Source organism: Lithobates pipiens, unplaced genomic scaffold (assembly GCF_037356315.1).
Source record: "Lithobates pipiens isolate NorthernLeopardFrog02 unplaced genomic scaffold, aLitPip1_a1.2 Scaffold_30, whole genome shotgun sequence".
In the NCBI taxonomy this organism is placed as follows: Eukaryota; Metazoa; Chordata; class Amphibia; order Anura; family Ranidae; genus Lithobates; species Lithobates pipiens.
In genome coordinates, this window is record NW_027507791.1 from 28,751,925 (window position 1) to 28,775,213 (window position 23,289).

Genomic DNA, 23,289 nt, shown 5'->3' on the forward strand with positions numbered 1-23,289 from the left:
CACGCCGCGACTGCCTGCCAAATAATCCGCCGCAAAGTACGCAAATAAACAGGAAAAAAAAAAAATGCGTTACTACTAGCCGCTCAAGGCGGGCGGCGAGCGGAGGGTTAAACGTGAGGTCACAGTGCGGAGGCGGAACGGATGCGAAGTTTAACGGTTATAATTATCCACCTTGTAAAAATCGGCGTGATGTCCCAGGACCGCGTGTGAGGGCAGCGCTTCCAACCTTCGCGGTTAATAACGGCTTTCTCCGAAAGAGACGCAAGCTGAACGCTCGCTCGCGGGGTGAAATCAAACGCTGGATTAATAACTTTATTAATGGGTTTCATTTCAGTCCGGCCCGACTTTCGACACGCGGGGGGAAAGCAAAAAATTAAAATATAAAAAAAAAAAAAAAAAAAAAAAAAAAAAATACACCGCCATTATCCCATCAAGCGCCACTCGCAGCAAAAAAAAAAAAAAAAAGGAAGGTGGGGGGGGTCATCCAGGTCGATATAAAAAAAAAAAAAAAAAAGGCACGAAACACGAACACGGCGGCAAATAGCGCAACCAATTTCAGAGCCGAGTCTTAATGGGATGTAACAGCTGCTCGGGAAAATTACCATTACCGAAAGAGCGGCACGCCGCTCCACCACGCAATGTACCTTCAAAGCAATTTGCCGTCTCCTCGCAGCCACGCCGAATGAGAATAAATTATAAAAAATGAAACAAAAAATGTAAATTAAAAACGCAAATAAAATAAAAAAAAAAAAAAACACGACGGCGGAAAATGACTTAAAATAAAAAGCGATTTTTTTTTTTTTTGAAGGAGGAGGGGAGGGGCCGGTGGCGCCACAATGCTCTACAGGTAGAGCTTACCGAGACAGTCCCGTGTCCATCACGGAGCTCAGTCTATACACACCGAGACAGTCCCGTGTCCATCACAGAGCTCAGTCTATACACCGAGACAGTCCCGTGTCCATCACAGAGCCGAGTCTATACACCGAGACAGTCCCGTGTCCATCACAGAGCTCAGTCTATACACCGAGACAGTCCCGTGTCCATCACAGAGCTCAGTCTATACACGCACCGAGACAGTCCCGTGTCCATCACAGAGCCGAGTCTATACACGCACCGAGACAGTCCCGTGTCCATCACAGAGCTCAGTCTATACACACCGAGACAGTCCCGTGTCCATCACAGAGCCGAGTCTATACACACCGAGACAGTCCCGTGTCCATCACAGAGCTCAGTCTATACACGCACCGAGACAGTCCCGTGTCCATCACAGAGCTCAGTCTATACACGCACCGAGACAGTCCCGTGTCCATCACAGAGCCGAGTCTATACACGCACCGAGACAGTCCCGTGTCCATCACAGAGCCGAGTCTATACACGCACCGAGACAGTCCCGTGTCCATCACAGAGCCGAGTCTATACACGCACCGAGACAGTCCCGTGTCCATCACAGAGCCGAGTCTATACACGCACCGAGACAGTCCCGTGTCCATCACAGAGCCGAGTCTATACACGCACCGAGACAGTCCCGTGTCCATCACAGAGCCGAGTCTATACACGCACCGAGACAGTCCCGTGTCCATCACAGAGCCGAGTCTATACACGCACCGAGACAGTCCCGTGTCCATCACAGAGCCGAGTCTATACACGCACCGAGACAGTCCCGTGTCCATCACAGAGCCGAGTCTATACACGCACCGAGACAGTCCCGTGTCCATCACAGAGCTCAGTCTATACACCGAGACAGTCCCGTGTCCATCACAGAGCTCAGTCTATACACACACCGAGATAGTCCCGTGTCCATCACAGAGCTCAGTCTATACACGCACCGAGACAGTCCCGTGTCCATCACAGAGCTCAGGCTATACACACACCGAGATAGTCCCGTGTCCATCACAGAGCCGAGTCTATACACGCACCGAGACAGTCCCGTGTCCATCACAGAGCCGAGTCTATACACGCATCGAGACAGTCCCGTGTCCATCACAGAGCCGAGTCTATACACGCACCGAGACAGTCCCGTGTCCATCACAGAGCTCAGTCTATACACGCACCGAGACAGTCCCGTGTCCATCACAGAGCTCAGTCTATACACACCCCGAGACAGTCCCGTGTCCATCACAGAGCTCAGTCTATACACACACCCCGAGATAGTCCCGTGTCCATCACAGAGCCGAGTCTATACACGCACCGAGACAGTCCCGTGTCCATCACTGACCCGAGTCTATACACGCACCGAGACAGTCCCGTGTCCATCACAGAGCCGAGTCTATACACGCACCGAGACAGTCCCGTGTCCATCACTGAGCTCAGTCTATACACCGAGACAGTCCCGTGTCCATCACAGAGCCGAGTCTATACACACCGAGACAGTCCCGTGTCCATCACAGAGCCGAGTCTATACACACCGAGACAGTCCCGTGTCCATCACTGAGCTCAGTCTATACACCGAGACAGTCCCGTGTCCATCACAGAGCCGAGTCTATACACCGAGACAGTCCCGTGTCCATCACAGAGCCGAGTCTATACACGCACCGAGACAGTCCCGTGTCCATCACTGACCCGAGTCTATACACGCACCGAGACAGTCCCGTGTCCATCACAGAGCCGAGTCTATACACGCACCAAAACAGTCCCGTGTCCATCACTGAGCTCAGTCTATACACCGAGACAGTCCCGTGTCCATCACAGAGCCGAGTCTATACACACCGAGACAGTCCCGTGTCCATCACAGAGCCGAGTCTATACACACCGAGACAGTCCCGTGTCCATCACTGAGCTCAGTCTATACACCGAGACAGTCCCGTGTCCATCACAGAGCCGAGTCTATACACCGAGACAGTCCCGTGTCCATCACAGAGCCGAGTCTATACACCGAGACAGTCCCGTGTCCATCACAGAGCCGAGTCTATACACACCGAGACAGTCCCGTGTCCATCACAGAGCCGAGTCTATACACACCGAGACAGTCCCGTGTCCATCACTGAGCTCAGTCTATACACCGAGACAGTCCCGTGTCCATCACAGAGCCGAGTCTATACACCGAGACAGTCCCGTGTCCATCACAGAGCCGAGTCTATACACCGAGACAGTCCCGTGTCCATCACAGAGCCGAGTCTATACACACCGAGACAGTCCCGTGTCCATCACAGAGCCGAGTCTATACACCGAGACAGTCCCGTGTCCATCACAGAGCCGAGTCTATACACGCACCGAGACAGTCCCGTGTCCATCACTGACCCGAGTCTATACACGCACCGAGACAGTCCCGTGTCCATCACAGAGCCGAGTCTATACACGCACCGAGACAGTCCCGTGTCCATCACAGAGCCGAGTCTATAAACGCACCGAGACAGTCCCGTGTCCATCACAGAGCTCAGTCTATACACCGAGACAGTCCCGTGTCCATCACAGAGCCGAGTCTATACACGCACCGAGACAGTCCCGTGTCCATCACTGACCCGAGTCTATAAACGCACCGAGACAGTCCCGTGTCCATCACAGAGCTCAGTCTATACACCGAGACAGTCCCGTGTCCATCACAGAGCCGAGTCTATACACGCACCGAGACAGTCCCGTGTCCATCACTGACCCGAGTCTATACACGCACCGAGACAGTCCCGTGTCCATCACAGAGCTCAGTCTATACACACCCCGAGACAGTCCCGTGTCTATCACAGAGCTCATTCTATACACACCCCGAGACAGTCCCGTGTCCATCACAGAGCTCAGTCTATACACACCCCGAGACAGTCCCGTGTCCATCACAGAGCTCACTCTATACACACCCCGAGACAGTCCCGTGTCCATCACAGAGCCGAGTCTATACACGCACCGCGACAGTCCCGTGTCCATCACAGAGCCGAGTCTATACACGCACCGAGACAGTCCCGTGTCCATCACAGAGCTCAGTCTATACACACCCCGAGACAGTCCCGTGTCCATCACAGAGCCTGAGTCTATACACGCACCGAGACAGTCCCGTGTCCATCACAGAGCCGAGTCTATACACGCACCGAGACAGTCCCGTGTCCATCACAGAGCTCAGTCTATACACACCCCGAGACAGTCCCGTGTCCATCACAGAGCCGAGTCTATACACGCACCGCGACAGTCCCGTGTCCATCACAGAGCCGAGTCTATACACGCACCGAGACAGTCCCGTGTCCATCACAGAGCTCAGTCTATACACACCCCGAGACAGTCCCGTGTCCATCACAGAGCCGAGTCTATACACGCACCGAGACAGTCCCGTGTCCATCACAGAGCTCAGTCTATACACACCCCGAGACAGTCCCGTGTCCATCACAGAGCTCAGTCTATACACACCCCGAGACAGTCCCGTGTCCATCACAGAGCCGAGTCTATACACGCACCGCGACAGTCCCGTGTCCATCACAGAGCCGAGTCTATACACGCACCGTGACAGTCCCGTGTCCATCACAGAGCCGAGTCTATACACGCACCGAGACAGTCCCGTGTCCATCACAGAGCTCAGTCTACGCCGAGACAGTCCCGTGTCCATCACAGAGCTCAGTCTATACACACCGAGACAGTCCCGTGTCCATCACAGAGCTCAGTCTACGCCGAGACAGTCCCGTGTCCATCACAGAGCTCAGTCTATACACACCCCGAGACAGTCCCGTGAACATCAGACTGACACCCACCCATCAAGGCATTTTGATATTTGCATAACTTCTCCCACTGCTTGCATCACAACTGAGGGAAGGGGCTGGGATGTTTTCAGGAAAGTATGTACAGCCCCCCTGCTGGCCCCTCCCACTAGCTATTTGCCTGCATTGCCATGAGAAGCACAGAGACCCAGTGATGACATCAATGTGTCTTATAATCAGGTATGTAATGAAAAAATAATTTTTTTTTGAGAATGTAATTATGTTGATGAGGGGGAGGGGAAATCACCTTGGGGCTGCATTCACACCTGTAACCAAGTTTTTTACCACGATTTTGTTCAGGTCACCCATGTAGAAGGCAGAAAAACGCCTGTAATCTGCCCCAAAGAAGCTCATGTTCTTTTTTTGAGCTTAGAGCGTTTTTCAGGTGTTTTGCTTCAGGTGAAAAAAATGCTCAGGTGTGAACAGGTGCCACGAATGGGATGTTGCTTGTTGGGGGCATTTTATGAGCTGGAAAAAACGCTCAGGTGTGAATGCAGCCTAAAGGACTTCCATCGCACCGAGACTCCAGCAAAGACAAAGGTAGAAATGATGGGGGGGGATTTGCAGAGAATTTGCGTCATTTATTGATTTACAGCCCCGAGCCGTTCACATTCCCAACACACACGAGTTCTATAATCCCCCTCGTTTGTCGGAGGTTTGCAGGGAATGTTCATCGGATTGGAAACATTCCAGAAAGAAGAAGAAGCCGTTTCGCCTGTTATACAAAAGGAATCATTTCAGGCGCATGGCCACTGGCACATCCAGGTTTCTTCCGGAGCGCCGGCGCCATGGCTAATCAGGAAACAGCTCTTCTAATACCAGATTCAAAAAGGCCAAGCGATGCGCTCCTCAGCATTCCTGACGTGTCTCTACACCCAAGGTGGGACATCTGCTGCCGTTACCCGGATACACCTGTCGACTATAGTGACCCAAGCATCTCCAGTGACCCTAGTAACCCCAGAATCTCCAGTGACCCAAGCATCTCCAGTGACCCCAGCATCTCCAGTGACCCCAGCATCTCCAGTGACCCCAGCATCTCCAGTGACCCCAGCATCTCCAGTGACCCCAGCATCTCCAGTGACCCCAGCATCTCCAGTGACCCCAGCATCTCCAGTGACCCTAGTAACCCCAGAATCTCCAGTGACCCCAGCATCTCCAGTGACCCCAGCATCTCCAGTGACCCCAGCATCTCCAGTGACCCCAGCATCTCCAGTGACCCCAGCATCTCCAGTGACCCCAGCATCTCCAGTGACCCCAGCATCTCCAGTGACCCTAGTAACCCCAGAATCTCCAGTGACCCAAGCATCTCCAGTGACCCTGGTAACCCCAGCATCTCCAGTGCCTCCGTGAAACCTGTTCACTCCAGTGACCCCAGTCATTCCTAACATGTCTCTATGCGGGACATCTGCTGCAGTTACTCAGGAGACACCTGTCCACTCCAGTGACCCCAGCATCTCCAATGACCCGTCACCCCAGTGTCTCCAGTGCCTCCACGAAACCTGTCCACTCCAGTGACCCCAGTGTCTCCAGCAACCCCAGCATCTCCAGTGACCCCAGTCATTCCTGACGTGTCTCTACGCCTAAGGCGGGACATCTGCTGCCGTTACCCAAGACACAACTGTTCACTCCAGTGACCCAAGCGTCTCCAGTGACCCATCATCCCAGCATCTCCAGTGCCTCCGTGAGACCTGTCCACTCCAGTGACCCCAGTGTCTCCAATGACCCATAACCCCAGTGTCTCCAATGACCCATAACCCCAGTGTCTCCAGTGTCCCTAGTCACCCCAGCATCTCCAGTGACCCCAGCATCTCCAGTGCCTCAGTGAAACCTGTGCACTCCAGTGACCCCAACCTCTTCAAAGACCCCAGTGTCTCCAGTGACCCTAGTCATCCCATTATCTCCAATTACCCCAGTCATTCCTAACATGTCTCTATGCCTAAGGCAGGACATCTGCTGCCGTTACCCTGGACCACCTGTCCACTCCAGTGACTCCAGTGACCCATCACCCCAGCATCACCAGTGCCTTCGTGAAACCTGTCCACTCCAGTGACCCCAGCGTCTCCAGTGACCCTAGTCACCTCAGCTTCTCCAGTGCTTTCGTGAAACCTGTCCACTCTAGTGACCCCAGCATCTCCAATGACCCGTCACCCCAGTGTCTCCAGTGCCTCCACGAAACCTGTCCACTCCAGTGACTCCAGTGTCTCCAGCAACCCCAGCATCTCCAGTGACCCCAGTCATTCCTGACGTGTCTCTACGCCTAAGGCGGGACATCTGCTGCCGTTACCCAGGACACAACTGTTCACTCCACTGACCCAAGCGTCTCCAGTGACCCATAACCCCAGCATCTCCAGTGCCTCCGTGAGACCTGTCCACTCAAGTGACCCCAGCGTCTCCAATGACCCCAATCATTCCTGACATGTCCACACCTAAGACGGGACATCTGCTGCCGTTACCCTGGAACACCTGTCAACTCCAGTGACCCATCACCCCAACATCTTAAGTGACCCCAGCATCTCCAGTGCCTCCGTGAGACCTGTCCACTCCAGTGACCCCAGCGTCTCCAATGACCCATAACCCCAGTGTCTCCAGTGACCCTAGTCACCCCAGCGTCTCCAGTGGCTCAGCGAAACCTATCCACTCCAGTGACCCCCAGCGTCTTCAATGACCCCAGCGTCTCCAATGACCCATAACCCCAATGTCTCCAGTGACCCCAGCATCTCCAGTGCCTCAGTGAAACCTATCCACTCCAGTGACCCCAGCGTCTTCAATGACCCCAGCGTCTCCAATGACCCATAACCCCAGTGTCTCCAGTGACCCTAGTCCCCCCAGCGTCTCCAGTGCCTCAGTGAAACCTGTCTACTCCAGTGACCCCAGCGTCTTCAACGACCCCAGTGTCTCCAGTGACATTAGTCACCCCAGCGTCTCCAATGACCCCAGTCATTCCTGACATGTCTCTATGCCTAAGGCGGGACATCTGCTGCCGTTACCCTGGAAGACCTGTCCACTCCAGTGCCCCCAGTGACCCATCACCCCAACATCTTCAGCCACTCCAGCATCTCCAGTGCCTCCCTGAAACCTGTCCACTCCAGTGATTTCAGTCATTCCTGATGTGTCTACGCCTAAGGCGGGACATCTGCCGCTGTTATCCAGGACACACCTGTCCTCTCCAGTGACCCTAGTCACCTCAGCTTCTCCAGTGACCCCAGCGTCTCCAGTGACTCAGTGATACCTGTCCACTCCAGTGACCCCAGTGCTTCAGGGGACTCTATGAACCCTAAACACTCTGGGGACCCCACTCCATCCAGTCACCCCAGCACTCCTCTACCTACAGTAAACCTGTCCACTCTAGTGACCCCATAATTCCTCAAACTTTATTGACCATGTCCCCTGTACGTTCCAGTAACCCCAGCACTTATGTCCCTCTGGTGACTCTTTGAACCCTGTTCACCTTAGTGATCCCGGCACTTTTGTTGTGCCCCTATTGACTGTGTCCCCTGTCCCCCCCCAATGCCTCCAGTTATCCCAAACACACAATCCCCCCCCCATATGCCTCTGAGGACTTGGTGAACCCTGTCCACTCCAGTGACCCCCAGCACACCTGTTCCTTCAGTGACCCCGTTACCCCCGTGCACTCCTAGGGACCCCACTGCCTCCAGAGATTCCATTGTTTAGGGACTCTGTGCCCCCAGAGCATTGAGCATTCTGTGTCTTCCTGCGACTCCAGTTCATCACTGACACCCCATGTCTTGCATGCAGCCTTAGGTACACTCCTGTATCTCCAGGACTCTCTGCCCCCCTGACACTACACACACCACAGGGACCATGGAAACACATTAACAGAGTAAAGCAGCAGTGAGGATACAGTGTATGCGGGGTTCTTCTTTAACCCCAGACATTATCCAGGTACGCCTGTCTTCTCTAACATGACACACTTCATATAAACATACATAACCCGCGTGTTCCCTCTGACAGTGATCTGTGTCTGTGATACCGGTCATCAATAACGCGGGCTGCTGCTTAGTGTCAGTATGGCAGGGACAGCGGCGGTGGTGGGTCACCTGGAGAACATCAAGTCACACACTTACAGCGGCCATGGCAGGCGAATCAGAGACCTTACAGCAGACTGCCAGTGAAACGTGGAGAAGACATGTTACTGCCGTGCTGCCTGCGGTGTCACCGTATGGACAATCACATGAAGGAAGAGAAGTCACAATACTCCCCATATCCCCAATGGATATCCCCCCCCCCCACCCCTCGATCTTCTGGATTCACTAATCTGCTGCCTGTCCTGACCTCTGGCCTGTATTTTGGTCATCTCTGCAGTCTGCTCTGGTGGGGTCTGCAGTCCCGCCGCTCTGCCTGGCCCACTGTTCAGCATGCTCCCCTGTGCTGGAGTCCACATTTGCGCCGCCTGGTTCGGTCCGCCATTCATCCAGTGGGCTCCTGAGCTGGGGTCAGCTGTCTAGCTGCCTTGTCCCATGTACTGTTCATCCAGTACGCTCCTGAGCTGGGGTCCGCAGTTCTGCTGCCTGGCCTGCTCATCATCCAGCAGGTATCTGTAGTCTCGCTGCCTGGTCCTGTCTGTTCTTCCAGTCTCACTCCTGAGCTGCTGCAGCCCTTCGAGTTGATCTAAATCATCATCCATCCCGAACACCTCTGAGCTACCATCCAAAGTCCTTCTACTTGGTCTGACCCGATATCCATCCCATACACCTCTGAGCTCCATCCAAAGTCCTTCTACCTGGTCTGACCCGATATCCATCCCGTACACCTCTGAGCTACCATCCAAAGTCCTTCTACGTGGTCTGACCCGATATTCATCCTGTACACCTCTGAGCTCCATCCAAAGTCCTTCTACCTGGTCTGACCCGATATCCATCCCGTACACCTCTGAGCTACCATCCAAAGTCCTTCTACGTGGTCTGACCCGATATTCATCCCGTACACCTCTGAGCTCCATCCAAAGTCCTTCTACCTGGTCTGACCCGATATCCATCCCGTACACCTCTGAGCTCCATCCAAAGTCCTTCTACGTGGTCTGACCCGATATTCATCCCGTACACCTCTGAGCTACCATCCAAAGTCCTTCTACGTGGTCTGACCCGATATTCATCCCGTACACCTCTGAGCTACCATCCAACGTCCTTCTACTTGGTCTGACCCGATATCCATCCCGTACACCTCTGAGCTCCATCCAAAGTCCTTCTACTTGGTCTGACCCGATATTCATCCCGTATACCTCTGAGCTACCATCCAAAGTCCTTCTACTTGGTCTGACCCGATATTCATCCCGTACACCTCTGAGCTACCATCCAAAGTCCTTCTACCTGGTCTGACCCGATATTCATCCCGTACACCTCTGAGCTACCATCCAAAGTCCTTCTACGTGGTCTGACCCGATATCCATCCCGTACACCTCTGAGCTCCATCCAAAGTCCTTCTACTTGGTCTGACCCGATATCCATCCCGTACACCTCTGAGCTCCATCCAAAGTCCTTCTGCCTGGTCTGACCCGATATTCATCCCGTACACCTCTGAGCTCCATCCAAAGTCCTTCTACCTGGTCTGACCCGATATTCATCCTGTACACCTCTGAGCTCCATCCAAAGTCCTTCTACTTGGTCTGACCCGATATCCATCCCGTACACCTCTGAGCTCCATCCAAAGTCCTTCTACTTGGTCTGACCCGATATTCATCCCGAACACCTCTGAGCTACCATCCAAAGTCCTTCTACTTGGTCTGACTCGATATCCATCCCGTACACCTCTGAGCTCCATCCAAAGTCCTTCTACCTGGTCTGACCCGATATTCATCCCGTATACCTCTGAGCTACCATCCAAAGTCCTTCTACCTGGTCTGACTCGATATCCATCCCGTACACCTCTGAGCTCCATCCAAAGTCCTTCTACTTGGTCTGACCCGATATTCATCCTGTACACCTCTGAGCTCCATCCAAAGTCCTTCTACTTGGTCTGACCCGATATCCATCCCGTACACCTCTGAGCTCCATCCAAAGTCCTTCTACTTGGTCTGACCCGATATTCATCCCGAACACCTCTGAGCTCCATCCAAAGTCCTTCTACTTGGTCTGACTCGATATCCATCCCGTACACCTCTGAGCTCCATCCAAAGTCCTTCTACCTGGTCTGACCCGATATTCATCCCGTATACCTCTGAGCTACCATCCAAAGTCCTTCTACCTGGTCTGACTCGATATCCATCCCGTACACCTCTGAGCTCCATCCAAAGTCCTTCTTGGTCTGACCCGATATTCATCCCGTACACCTCTGAGCTACCATCCAAAGTCCTTCTACTTGGTCTGACCCGATATCCATCCTGTACACCTCTGAGCTACCATCCAAAGTCCTTCTACTTGGTCTGACCCGATATCCATCCTGTACACCTCTGAGCTCCATCCAAAGTCCTTCTATTTGGTCTGACCAGATATCCATCCCGAACACCTCTGAGCTACCATCCAAAGTTCTTCTACCTGGTCTGACCCGATATTCATCCCGTACACCTCTGAGCTCCATCCAAAGTCCTTCTACTTGGTCTGACCCGATATTCATCCCGTACACCTCTGAGCTACCATCCAAAGTCCTTCTACCTGGTCTGACCCGATATCCATCCCGTACACCTCTGAGCTACAATCCAAAGTCCTTCTACCTGGTCTGACCCGATATCCATCCCGTACACCTCTGAGCTACCATCCAAAGTCCTTCTGCCTGGTCTGACCCGATATCCATCCCGTACACCTCTGAGCTACCATCCAAAGTCCTTCTACTTGGTCTGACCCGATATTCATCCCGTACACCTCTGAGCTACCATCCAAAGTCCTACTTGGTCTGACCCGATATCCATCCCGTACACCTCTGAGCTACCATCCAACGTTCTTCTACCTGGTCTGACCCGATATTCATCCCGTACACCTCTGAGCTACCATCCAAAGTCCTTCTGCCTGGTCTGACCCGATATCCATCCCGTACACCTCTGAGCTACCATCCAAAGTCCTTCTACTTGGTCTGACCCGATATTCATCCCGTACACCTCTGAGCTACCATCCAAAGTCCTACTTGGTCTGACCCGATATCCATCCCGTACACCTCTGAGCTACCATCCAACGTTCTTCTACCTGGTCTGACCCGATATTCATCCCGTACACCTCTGAGCTACCATCCAAAGTCCTTCTGCCTGGTCTGACCCGATATCCATCCCGTACACCTCTGATCTACCATCCAACGTTCTTCTACCTGGTCTGACCCGATATTCATCCCGTACACCTCTGATCTACCATCCAACGTTCTTCTACCTGGTCTGACCCGATATCCATCCCGTACACCTCTGAGCTACCATCCAAAGTCCTTCTACTTGGTCTGACCTGATATCCATCCCGTATACCTCTGAGCTACCATCCAAAGTCCTTCTACTTGGTCTGACCCGATATTCATCCCGTACACCTCTGAGCTACCATCCAAAGTCCTACCTGGTCTGACCCGATATTCATCCCGTACACCTCTGAGCTACCATCCAAAGTCCTTCTACTTGGTCTGACCCGATATTCATCCCGTACACCTCTGAGCTCCATCCAAAGTCCTTCTACTTGGTCTGACCCGATATTCATCCCGTACACCTCTGAGCTCCATCCAAAGTCCTTCTACTTGGTCTGACCCGATATTCATCCCGTACACCTCTGAGCTACCATCCAAAGTCCTACCTGGTCTGACCCGATATTCATCCCGAACACCTCTGAGCTACCATCCAAAGTCCTTCTACCTGGTCTGACCCGATATCCATCCTGTACACCTCTGAGCTACCATCCAAAGTCCTTCTACCTGGTCTGACCCGATATCCATCCCGTACACCTCTGAGCTACCATCCAAAGTCCTTCTACCTGGTCTGACCCGATATCCATCCCGTACACCTCTGAGCTACCATCCAAAGTCCTTCTACCTGGTCTGACCCGATATCCATCCCGTACACCTCTGAGCTACCATCCAAAGTCCTTCTACCTGGTCTGACCCGATATTCATCCCGTACACCTCTGAGCTACCATCCAAAGTCCTTCTACCTGGTCTGACCCGATATTCATCCCGTACACCTCTGAGCTACCATCCAAAGTCCTTCTACCTGGTCTGGCCAGATATTCATCCCATATGCTCCTGAGTTGGGGGTCCACAAGTTGGCTGCCTGGTCCTATCCTCTGCTCATCTATTACATTCCTGAGTTGGGATCGACTGCCTTGATGGGTCCACTACTCTCCTGAGTTGGGGTCCATACTAGTCGTTCCCCCCCCTCCCCCATATGTCCATTAGAGTCCCTACCAATGGCCAGTAATATAGCGTTCCACACCCCATGGCTATTAATATAGAGTAGTTGTTACCCTCCCCCCATGGCTATTAATACAGAGCCCCCCCATGGCTATTAACCACTTGCCTACTGGGCACTTAAACCCCCCCTCCTATCCAGACCAATTTTCAGCTTTCAGCGCTGACGCAATTTGACTGACAATTACGCGGTCATACAACACAACACTGTACCCAAATTACATTTTTGTAATTTTTTTTCCCCACAAATAGAGATTTCTTTTGGTGGCATTTCATCACTTGTGTGATTTTTATTTTCTGCAAAACAAATAAAAAAAGACCGAAAATTTTGAAGAAAAATATATGTCTTTTTTTTGTTTCAGTTACAAAACTTGGTAAATAAGTACGTTTTTTCCTTCACTGATGGGCACCGATGAGGTGGCATTGATGGGCACTGATGCGCGGCACTGTAGTGTAACGTATTGTACTGATGGATGCCAATCCGTGCCAAAGAATAATGCATGCCAATCAGTGATGGCCATTGATTGGCATCTATTAATCTATTGTGGGCACTGACTGGCATCCCTGGTGGTCTAGGGTGGCATACTTGGTGCTGGGCATCCCTGGTAGTCTGCTGGCATCCCTGGTGGTCCAGTGTGGGCATGCTCATGGGAGGGGGGGTGGTGTGCGCCCCGGGGGCACTGTCAGGTGGCAATGGCAGGTGGCACAAATGAGGCATAATTGCCTCTTCCTCTTCGGGACCGATGTCCCTTGTGGATGAGCCGGTGATCGGCTTTTTTTTCTCCTCACGCTATCAGTGAGGAAAAAAAGAAAATGATTACAGAGCTTTTGTTTACATCATGTGATCAGCTGTCATTGGCTGACAGCTGATCACACGGTAATGGGCCGGCCCCTTACTCCGATCTGTGGTCACCCGAGTCTCAGGGATCACAGTGTGCGCGGGGCGCGTGCATAGGGGAAGCAAAGAGGTTAATATAGAGTCCACCCCCCCCCCACCATAGCCATTAATACAGAGTTGTCCCCCCAATGACCATTTATATAGAGTCACCCACCCATTAATAGAGAGCCCTCCTATAGCTATTAATATACAGTATGTGACAAAAGTAAGTACACCCCTCGGTGACATTTCTTCTCTCTTATGTGACAACACTGAAGAAATGACACTTGTCTACAATGTAAAGTAGTGAGTGTACAGCTTGTATAACAGTGTAAATTTCCTGTCCCCTCAAAATAACTCAACACACAGCCATTAATGTCTAAACCGCTGGCAACAAAAGTCAGTACACCCCCTAAGTGAAAATGTCCAAACTGGGCCCAAAGTGTCAATATTTTGTGTGGCCGCCGTTATTTTCCAGCACTGCCTTCACCCTCTTGGGCATGGAGGTCAGCAGAGCTTCACAGGTCACCACTGGAGTCCTCTTCCCCTCCCCCATGATGACATCACAGAGCTGGTGGATGTTGGAGACCTTCCCCTCCTCCACCTTCCCTCTGAGGATGTCCCACAGATGATCAATAGGGTTTAGGTCTGGAGACATGCTTGGCCAGTCCATCACCTTTACCCTCAGCTTCTTTAGCAAGGCAGTGGTGGTGTTGGAGGTGTGTTTGGGGTGGTTATCATGTTGGAATACTGCCCTGCGGTCCAGTCTCTGAAGGGAGGGGATCATGCTCTGCTTCAGTATGTCACAGTACATGTTGGCATTCATGGTCCCCTCAATGATCTGTAGCCCCCCAGTGCCGGCAGCACTCATGCAGCCCCAGACCATGACACCCCCACCACCATGCCTGACTGTAGACAAGACACACTTGTCTTTGTCCTCCTCACCTGGTTGCCCCCACACACGCTTGTCACCATCTGACACCAAATACCTTTATCTTGGTCTCATCAGAGCACAGGACATGGTTCCAGTAATCCATCTCCTTAGTCTGCTTGTCTTCAGAAAACTGTTTGTGGTCTTTCTTGTGCATCATCTTTAGAAGAGACTTCCTTCTGGGACGACAGCCATGCAGACCAATTTGATGCAGTGTGCGGCGTATGGTCTGAGCACTGACAGGCTGACCCCCCCACCCCTACAACCTCTGCAGCAATGCTGGCAGCACTCATACGTCTATTTCCCAAAGACAACCTCTGGATATGACGCTGATCACGTGACCTCAACTTCTTTGGTGGACCATGACGAGGCCTGTTCTGAGGGGAACCTGTCCTGTTATACCGCTGTATGGTCTTGGCCACCGTGCTGCAGATCAGTTTCAGGGTCTTGGCAATCTTCTTATAGCCTAGGCCATCTTTATGTAGAGCGACAATTCTTATCTTCAGATCCTCAGAGAGTTCTTTGCCATGAGGTGCCATGTTGTACTTCCGGTGACCAGTATGAGAGAGTGAGAGCGATAACACCAAATTTAACACACCTGCTCCCCATTCACACCTGAGACCTTGTAACACTAACGAGTCACATGACACCGGGGGGAGGGAAAATGGCTAATTGTGGCCCAATCTGGACATTTTCACTTAGGGGTGTACTGACTTTTGTTGCCAGCGGTTTAGACATTAATGGCTGTGTGTTGAGTTATTTTGAGGGGACAGGAAATTTACACTGTTATACAAGCTGTACACTCACTACTTTACATTGTAGACAAGTGTCATTTCTTCAGTGTTGTCACATGAAAAGAGAGAAGAAAAGTCACCAAGGGGTGTACTTACTTTTGTGAGATACTGTACAGTCTGCCCCCCCCCTCCCCCTTCCATTAATACAGAGTCATCATCCCACCCCCATGGCTATTAACCCCTTCAATTCTGGGCACTTTCATCCCCTTCCTGCCCAGACCAAAATCTTCAGCTTTCACACTTTGGATGACAATTACTCATGTAAAGCTGTACACAAACTTTTTTATAATTTTTTTCCCCACACAAAAAGAACTTTCTTTTGGTGGGATTTAATCACCACTGGGTTTCTATTTTTTGTGATGAGTGGGGGGGGGGGTTGGAGCTATGGTGCCAATCACTGAAAATCGAACAACCGTGATGTACCGACAGCCGATCTCATTTCCTGAGGCCCTGAAATGTCAGGACAGTACAAATACCCCCCCCCCCCCAAAAAAAAAAAACCCCCCCTTTTTGGAAAGTAGACAGTCCAATGTATTTAGTAACAGGCATGGAGAGTTTTTTTTTTTTTTTAACCACTTTCGGGTCGCCCGCTGTAAGATCGCTGTGCAAATTTGGAGTGACAGAAAGTATTGCAACCTCCGCTATTTTATTCTCAAGGGTGTTAGAAAAAAAAAAAATAATATATAATATAAAATAATATAAAATATAACGTTTGGGGGGTTCTAAGTCATTTTCTAGCAAAAAAAAAAAAAATGGTTTCTAAATTTTTTAACTTTTAAACAACAAATCTAAAAAAAAAAAAAAAAAAAAAAAAAAAAAGAGCCTCGGTCCTTAAAGCGGAGGTCCACCCTAAAATGGACCTTCCGCTCATCGGAATCCCCCCCCACCTCCGGCGCCACAATCGGCACCTTTCAGGGGGGAGGGGGGTGCAGTTACCTGGATAATCCAGGTAACTGCACCCACTTCCGGGCTAGCTCTCTGCGGAAAGGGGCGTACGTTACGCCCCTTTCCGCAAGCGCCCGCCCCCTTCAGCAAGTGCCCCGCTGCCTGCTGGGAAACACACAGCTCCCAGAGGCAGCGGGGACCGCCCGGATTGCGCCGCGCGGCTCGCGCATGCGCAGTAGGGAACCGGGAAATGAAGCCGAAAGGCTCCATTTCCTGATTCCCATACCCAAGGTGGCGGCGGCAGGACCCGACAGACGAGCGAGCGATCGGCTTTGGGTGCCGACATCGCGGGCGCGCTGGACGGGTAAGTGTCACTATTTAAAAGTCAGCAGCTGCAGTATTTGTAGCTGCTGGCTTTTAAAAAAAAAAAAAAAAACGCGGAGTCCCGGTTGACCCCCGCTTTAAGTGGTTAAAGTTGTAATTTTTTTCCAACAATTCTGGAGAAAAAAAAAAAAAAAAAAAAAAAACCGTCACATCAGGTTATTTCTCACACAGAGCATACGTCCAATTACACCCCAAAACACCCTCCTCCTCCTCCTCCTCCTCCTCCTCCCAAGTACGGCGATACCACATAGGGTCGCTTCAAACCATAGAAATGTGGTCTTCCGGATGCGGTCCAGATGCTTTTCTGCATGCGTTTTTTTTTATGCATTCCGGTGCGTTTTTTGATGCAGCCCAGTGCGTTTTCCCACCTCTTTTTTTCTTAACCTTCAATGAGGACAGGGGTGTTCCGGTGCATTTTACAGCATTCCAGTGCAAGAAAAACGCAACATGTTCTACTTTTCTTTTTTCCCTGAAACTGCAAGCAATGGTGTGAACTACGCCATTGAAAACCATATAACCTACTTTCCATGCGTGTTTTTTTTTTCCGAATCAAAAAACGCACTGGACTGCGTGTGGTGTGAACTGGCCGGGGGGGACTTTTACACAGTCTGGCCACATGCAGGGAGCACCGACAGGCGTTCTGGGAACATAAATTACACATCTCATTTCCTGACACACTTTTGAAGGCCATGGAGCACCAGGACAGTGGAATTACCCACTGTGAGACGAACTCAGAGACGGGGCCCTCCGACGCGCCCGCGGACGGGCCCCTCCGACGGGCCCGCAGACAGGCCCTCTGATGCTCCCCAGACAAGCCCTCCGACGGGCCCGCAGACAGGCCCTCCAACGGGCCCTCCGACGGGCCCGCAGACAGGCCCGCAGACAGGCCCGCAGACAGGCTCTCCGATGCGCCGCAGACAAGCCCTCCAATGCGCCGCAGACAAGCCCTCCGATGGGCCCGCAGACAAGCCCTCCGATGGGCCCGCAGACAAGCCCTCCGATGGGCCCGCAGACAGGCCCTCTGACACACCCACAGACAGGCCCTCCAATGCGCCCCAGACAAGCTCTCTGATGGGCCCGCAGACAGGCCCTCTGACACACCCACAGACGGGCCCTCTGTTGTGCCCCAGACTTACCCTCTGATGGGCCCGGGCCCGCAGACGGGCCCTCTTTATTACTGGGCACTCTGTGTTTTACACTGTAAGCAGTAGCTACCCGTTTCCCCGAAAATAAGACCTAGCGTGATTGTCATTGATGGCTGCAATATAAGCCCTACCCCCCCAAATAAGCCTTAAAGTCCTTGTAGGTCCTATTTTCAGGGGAAACGGGGTGGGGCTTATTTGGGGGGGCAGGGCTTATATTGCAGCCATCACCGACAATCACACTAGGTCTCATTTTCGGGTTAACAGGCCAATTGCGGATCAGTGTGTGAGGAGGAGGAGGAGAACCTGGTAACAGGCACTTACCGCGGTTTGTTGATATTTGTGACCAGCTGTGATTGGACGCAGCCGGTCACATGGTAAAGAGACATTTTCATTGGCTCTTTACCTTGATCAGGGAAGGGCTGTGCCCCGAGGGACACACCTCTTTCCCGATCGCCACACGAGCCGGTATACCTGTGCAAGACTGAAGGGGAGGGAGGAGCCGGTACACCTGTGCAAGACTGAAGGGGAGGGACGGAGGGAGGAGCCAGTACACCTGTGCAAGACTGAAGGGGAGGGGCGGAGGGAGGAGCCGGTACACCTGTGCAAGACTGAAGGGGAGGGACGGAGGGAGGAGCCGGTACACCTGTGCAAGACTGAAGGGGAGGGGCGGAGGGAGGAGCGGGTACACCTGTGCAAGACTGAAGGGGAGGGGCGGAGGGAGGAGCCAGTACATCTGTCCAAGACTGAAGGGGGAGGGCAGAGGTCAGCCCCCTTTATCGGAAACTCCTGCACCCCTTCATTGGGAAGGGGGGACCCCCTACACGTCTGCCCGTACAATGTATGCACCAATCCCAAATGCAGAATTTCCTCACCAGTGCTGACAAGCCGCATTAAACAGGTCACACCAGCAACACCGTACACACCATGAAGCCAGAGCTCAGCCCCGCCCACCAGGGGGTGGCACCTAAAACAGTCAACTCCCCCCCCGACAACGACATCTGACAAGTCCCTCCCCCGAGAAGCAGTTTGAGGCAGGAATAAGGCGGATTGCAAAGCTGACATGTTGCAGGCCCTGGGGGGGGGGGGGGGCCCAACCTCATCCTCCCATGACCGGTTCTCTTTCCAGACCCCGAATTCTGTGCCCCCCTCTCCCCCCGCGGTCACTTACCTCTTCCAGCTCATCCTTGGCGTCCAGGCTGGTGGAGACGAACAACTTGACCTTCCCCTTCTGCTCCATGTCGGGTGGGTGGGGTCACCGTTCCGTGTTCACACCCTGTGGGGGGCGGGGACTGTCATATACGATAGGCCTGTCTCTATATATATCCGGGGGGCGGGGCTTCTTATAAATCAAGATCCCGATTGGGCGTTGGGAGTGGCTGAGATTTCAGGGACATCTAAACAAAAATTGGGGGGGGGGGGGGTTCTAGAAAACGAGGTGGCCCTCCACAGCTAGGTATATGGGGGGGGGTTTGTAGGATATACGGGGCCCTGAGATGTATATTTGGGGCTCTGGGAAGGGAGGGGGGGAGAATAAAGGATCAAGGGGCCCCGGGGCCCTTTAATAAGCTGCCCTGAGAAATATAAGGAGGGCCCTGAGGCTGGGACACTACTGAAAAAAAAATAAGGGGGGCCCCTGACTGTGTACTGCGGAAACCTATGTGGCTCCAAGGGCCCCTGGCTGTCTATATAAAAAAAAGGGGCCTCAGGGGCCCCTTAGCTATCTGATAAAGGCCTAGGTGCAAGGAGGGGGCCCCTGGCTGAATATTGGGGATCCCACAATGAAAAAGGGGGCACCTAACTACCTAGTTCCTACCTTAGAGGGGCCCCTGGGGGGTTATTTGTTAAGGAAATAATGGGGCCCCTGGGGGTTTTTATGAAATAAAGGGGCCCCTGCTGGGCTATATGTAAGGAGGGGCCCCTGTCTGGCTATTAGGGACCCCACAAATAGAGGGGGCCCCTGGCTACAAGCGCCTTAGAGGGTATAAAGGGGGCCCTGGCTGTCTCTGAGTGCCCTAAAGGGTAACAAGGGGTCTTATGGGATAAAGGGGGCCCCTGGCTGGCTACAAGGGGGTCCTATGGGATAAAAGGGGCCCCTGGCTGTCTCTGAGGGCCCTAATGGGTAACAAGGGGGTCCTATGGGATAAAGGGGGCCCCTGGCTGGCTACAAGGGGGTTTTATGGGATAAAGGGGGCCCCTTGCTGTCTTTGAGGGTCCTATGCGGCCCAGGCCGTGGACTGGGGGGTTCAGGGGCCCTGTGTGAGGTGGGGGAGGGGCCCCTGTCAGGGTACTGAGGCGCTAAGTTCCGCGGCGCCCCGGCCCTCTCCTAAGCACACACAGGAAAAACCATCCACAGCTCACAACCACCGGCCGGAAGGACCCGCCCCCGGCGCCAGCCGCCATCCAATCCCAGAGCGGGACCGACACCCGCGCGCCCCGCCCTCCGGCGGGACGTAACCAATAGCGGGCGAGCGGAGGAAGTCAGGTGGCAGCGCCGGTGTCTTGTAAAATACAGTCCCCCATCAGAAGCTGTCCCCTGCGTACTGCGCATGCGCAGTACACAGGAACACAGATTCCGAAAATTGCCGAGGACGAACGGCGCCTGCGCCGTGAGTCCAGGTTCTATCCCCACTATCCAAGTGGACATAGAGTTAGAATAAAAAAGAGCCGAGCGGAGCGAGGCCGAGCCCGAAGCGTGGCGAGCGAAGCTCGCCCGCGAGGGGCCCTCTAAAATTCTTAACCCTATGTCCGCTTGGATAGTGGGGCTACGCCTCCACTCACGGCGCAGGCGCCGTTCAACTTCGGACTTTTTCCGAAGCTTCGGCTGCTCCGTACTGCGCATGCGCAGTACGGAGCGGACAGCAAATGATGGCCGGACTGTATTAGGCAGAACACCGGCGCCGCCATGTTTGTGGAGGGCAAGGAGAAGGGGGGTGACCTCATCGGTGGGCGCCGGAAGTCAGGGCAGCATGATGAGAGTGTGCTGTGTTTTGCTAATAGCAACCCCCTCCCCCCTCCTCCTTTTCCTGTTACCTATAGCAACTGATCAGTGTCTCTGCAGTGTGGGCGTTTAACCGCTTCAGCCCCGGAATTTTATATTCCATTTTTTTTAAATTTATTTTATTGCGATGCGGCGCGGCGGCGCTTTAGCTGACCATTGCGCGGTCGTGCGACGTTGTACGCAGACGAAAACCCACGTCCTTTTTATTCCCCCCCGCAAACGGAGATTTCTTTTGGCGGTATTCGATCGCCTCTGCGGGTTTTTATTTTTTGCGCTATAAACAAAAAAAAAAGACCGACAATTTTATTTTTATTTTTTTAAAGTGATAATCTACGTTAAATAAATGTAAAGAAATCAAAATCCCAATATATTGATCGGTTTTCGCAAAAGTTATCAAGTCTACAAGCTACGGGATCGATTTATTTTTTATTTTTTTTATTAGTAATGGTGGCGATCAGCGGGAACTGCGACATTTCAGCGGACAAATCGGAACTGACACAAAAAAAATGCACTGTCACTGTACTAATGACACTAATGGCTGGGAAGGGGTTAACATCAGGGGGGGAGGGCGATCAAAGGGTTAAATGTGTTCCCTATAAATTAGTAATGGGGGGGGGGGGGCAGGGTGTTTTGCCTGGGGTGGGGGTGGGGAATGTAAATATCCGCGGTCCTTGGCAGGAACACAAGATCTCCATCTCCCCCCCCCCCTCTCTGACAGAACGGTGACCTGCCTTGTTTATACGCCGTTCTGCCTCTCTGCTGAACGAAGGGGCGGTCCACCTGCTGATTGGCTCTCACTGTGTCCAATCACAGCGGGGGGAGGGGCGGGTCGTCCGATGGCGCATGCGCACGCGCCCGCACGACCCAGAACTGTCAGATCGTGTACTGGGTTCCTGATCTGGCGCATGAGCGGGACCGCCCTGCCGCGCCGGACCTGCTGATTGGCTCCCACTGTGTCCAATCACAGCGGGGCCGCCCGTGGTGCGCGCGCGCGCGCGCACGACCAAGAACCGTCAGATCGTATGCTAGAGGTTAAAGGGCTGCAGAGACTCCATTGTTCTCGATCAGACACAGACGCTGTCCGATAGCGAGATCGCACCGTTGGGTAGACCCGCGCGCTTCATTTCTTTTCCGAAAAATTAAAAAATTCAGACACGTTTTTTTTTTTTTTCGTTATTTGGAAATGCGGATTTATTCCGAACTACAATACGAGCGCATTTAAAGCGAAGCCGAAATAACGAAACGCAAATTCAAATTCGATACGAAAGCAAAAAAAAAACAAGAATAGAGAAAAAAGGAATAGGAAAAATAGAGTAAAGCTGAACAGGATAGAATAGAAAATAAAAGAATAAAATAAAATAGAAAATAAGGGAATAGAAAAAAGACTAGAATAGAGTGAAATTGAACAGGGCAGCATATAAAATAAAAGAATAGAATAAAATATAATAGAAAATAAAAGAATAGAATAAAATATAATAGAAAATAAAAGAATAGAATAAAATATAATAGAAATAAGGCAACAGAATAGAAAAAAAAGACTAGAATAGAGTGAAATTGAACAGGGCAGCATATAAAATAAAAGAATAGAATAAAATATAATAGAAAATAAAAGAATAGAATAAAATATAATAGAAAATAAGGGAATAGAATAGAAAAAAAGACTAGAATCGAGTGAAATTGAACAGGATAGAATAGAAAATAAAATAATAAAATAAAATAGAAAATAAGGGAATAGAAAAAAGACTAGAATAGAGTGAAATTGAACAGGGCAGCATATAAAATAAAATAATAGAATAAAATATAATAGAAAATAAAAGAATAGAATAAAATATAATAGAAATAAGGCAACAGAATAGAAAAAAAAAGACTAGAATAGAGTGAAATTGAACAGGGCAGCATATAAAATAAAAGAATAGAATAAAATATAATAGAAAATAAAAGAATAGAATAAAATATAATAGAAATAAGGCAACAGAATAGAAAAAAAAAAGACTAGAATAGAGTGAAATTGAACAGGGCAGCATATAAAATAAAAGAATAGAATAAAATATAATAGAAAATAAAAGAATAGAATAAAATATAATAGAAATAAGGCAACAGAATAGAAAAAAAAAGACTAGAATAGAGTGAAATTGAACAGGGCAGCATATAAAATAAAAGAATAGAATAAAATATAATAGAAAATAAAAGAATAGAATAAAATATAATAGAAATAAGGCAACAGAATAGAAAAAAAAGACTAGAATAGAGTGAAATTGAACAGGGCAGCATATAAAATAA

The 23,289-nt window shown here is 51.4% G+C and overlaps 1 protein-coding gene across 1 annotated transcript in view; it reads right to left on the reverse strand.

The window, feature by feature from the left end:
• INTS3 (integrator complex subunit 3) overlaps positions 1-20,392 on the reverse strand; it is a 144,176-nt gene extending 123,784 nt beyond the window's left edge. Inside the window, 1 exon segment of the mRNA XM_077463837.1 lies at positions 19,180-20,392. Within this exon segment, the coding sequence (XP_077319963.1) occupies positions 19,180-19,248 (69 nt within the window). The 5' untranslated portion in view covers positions 19,249-20,392.
• Between the last annotated feature and the right edge of the window lie 2,897 nt (positions 20,393-23,289).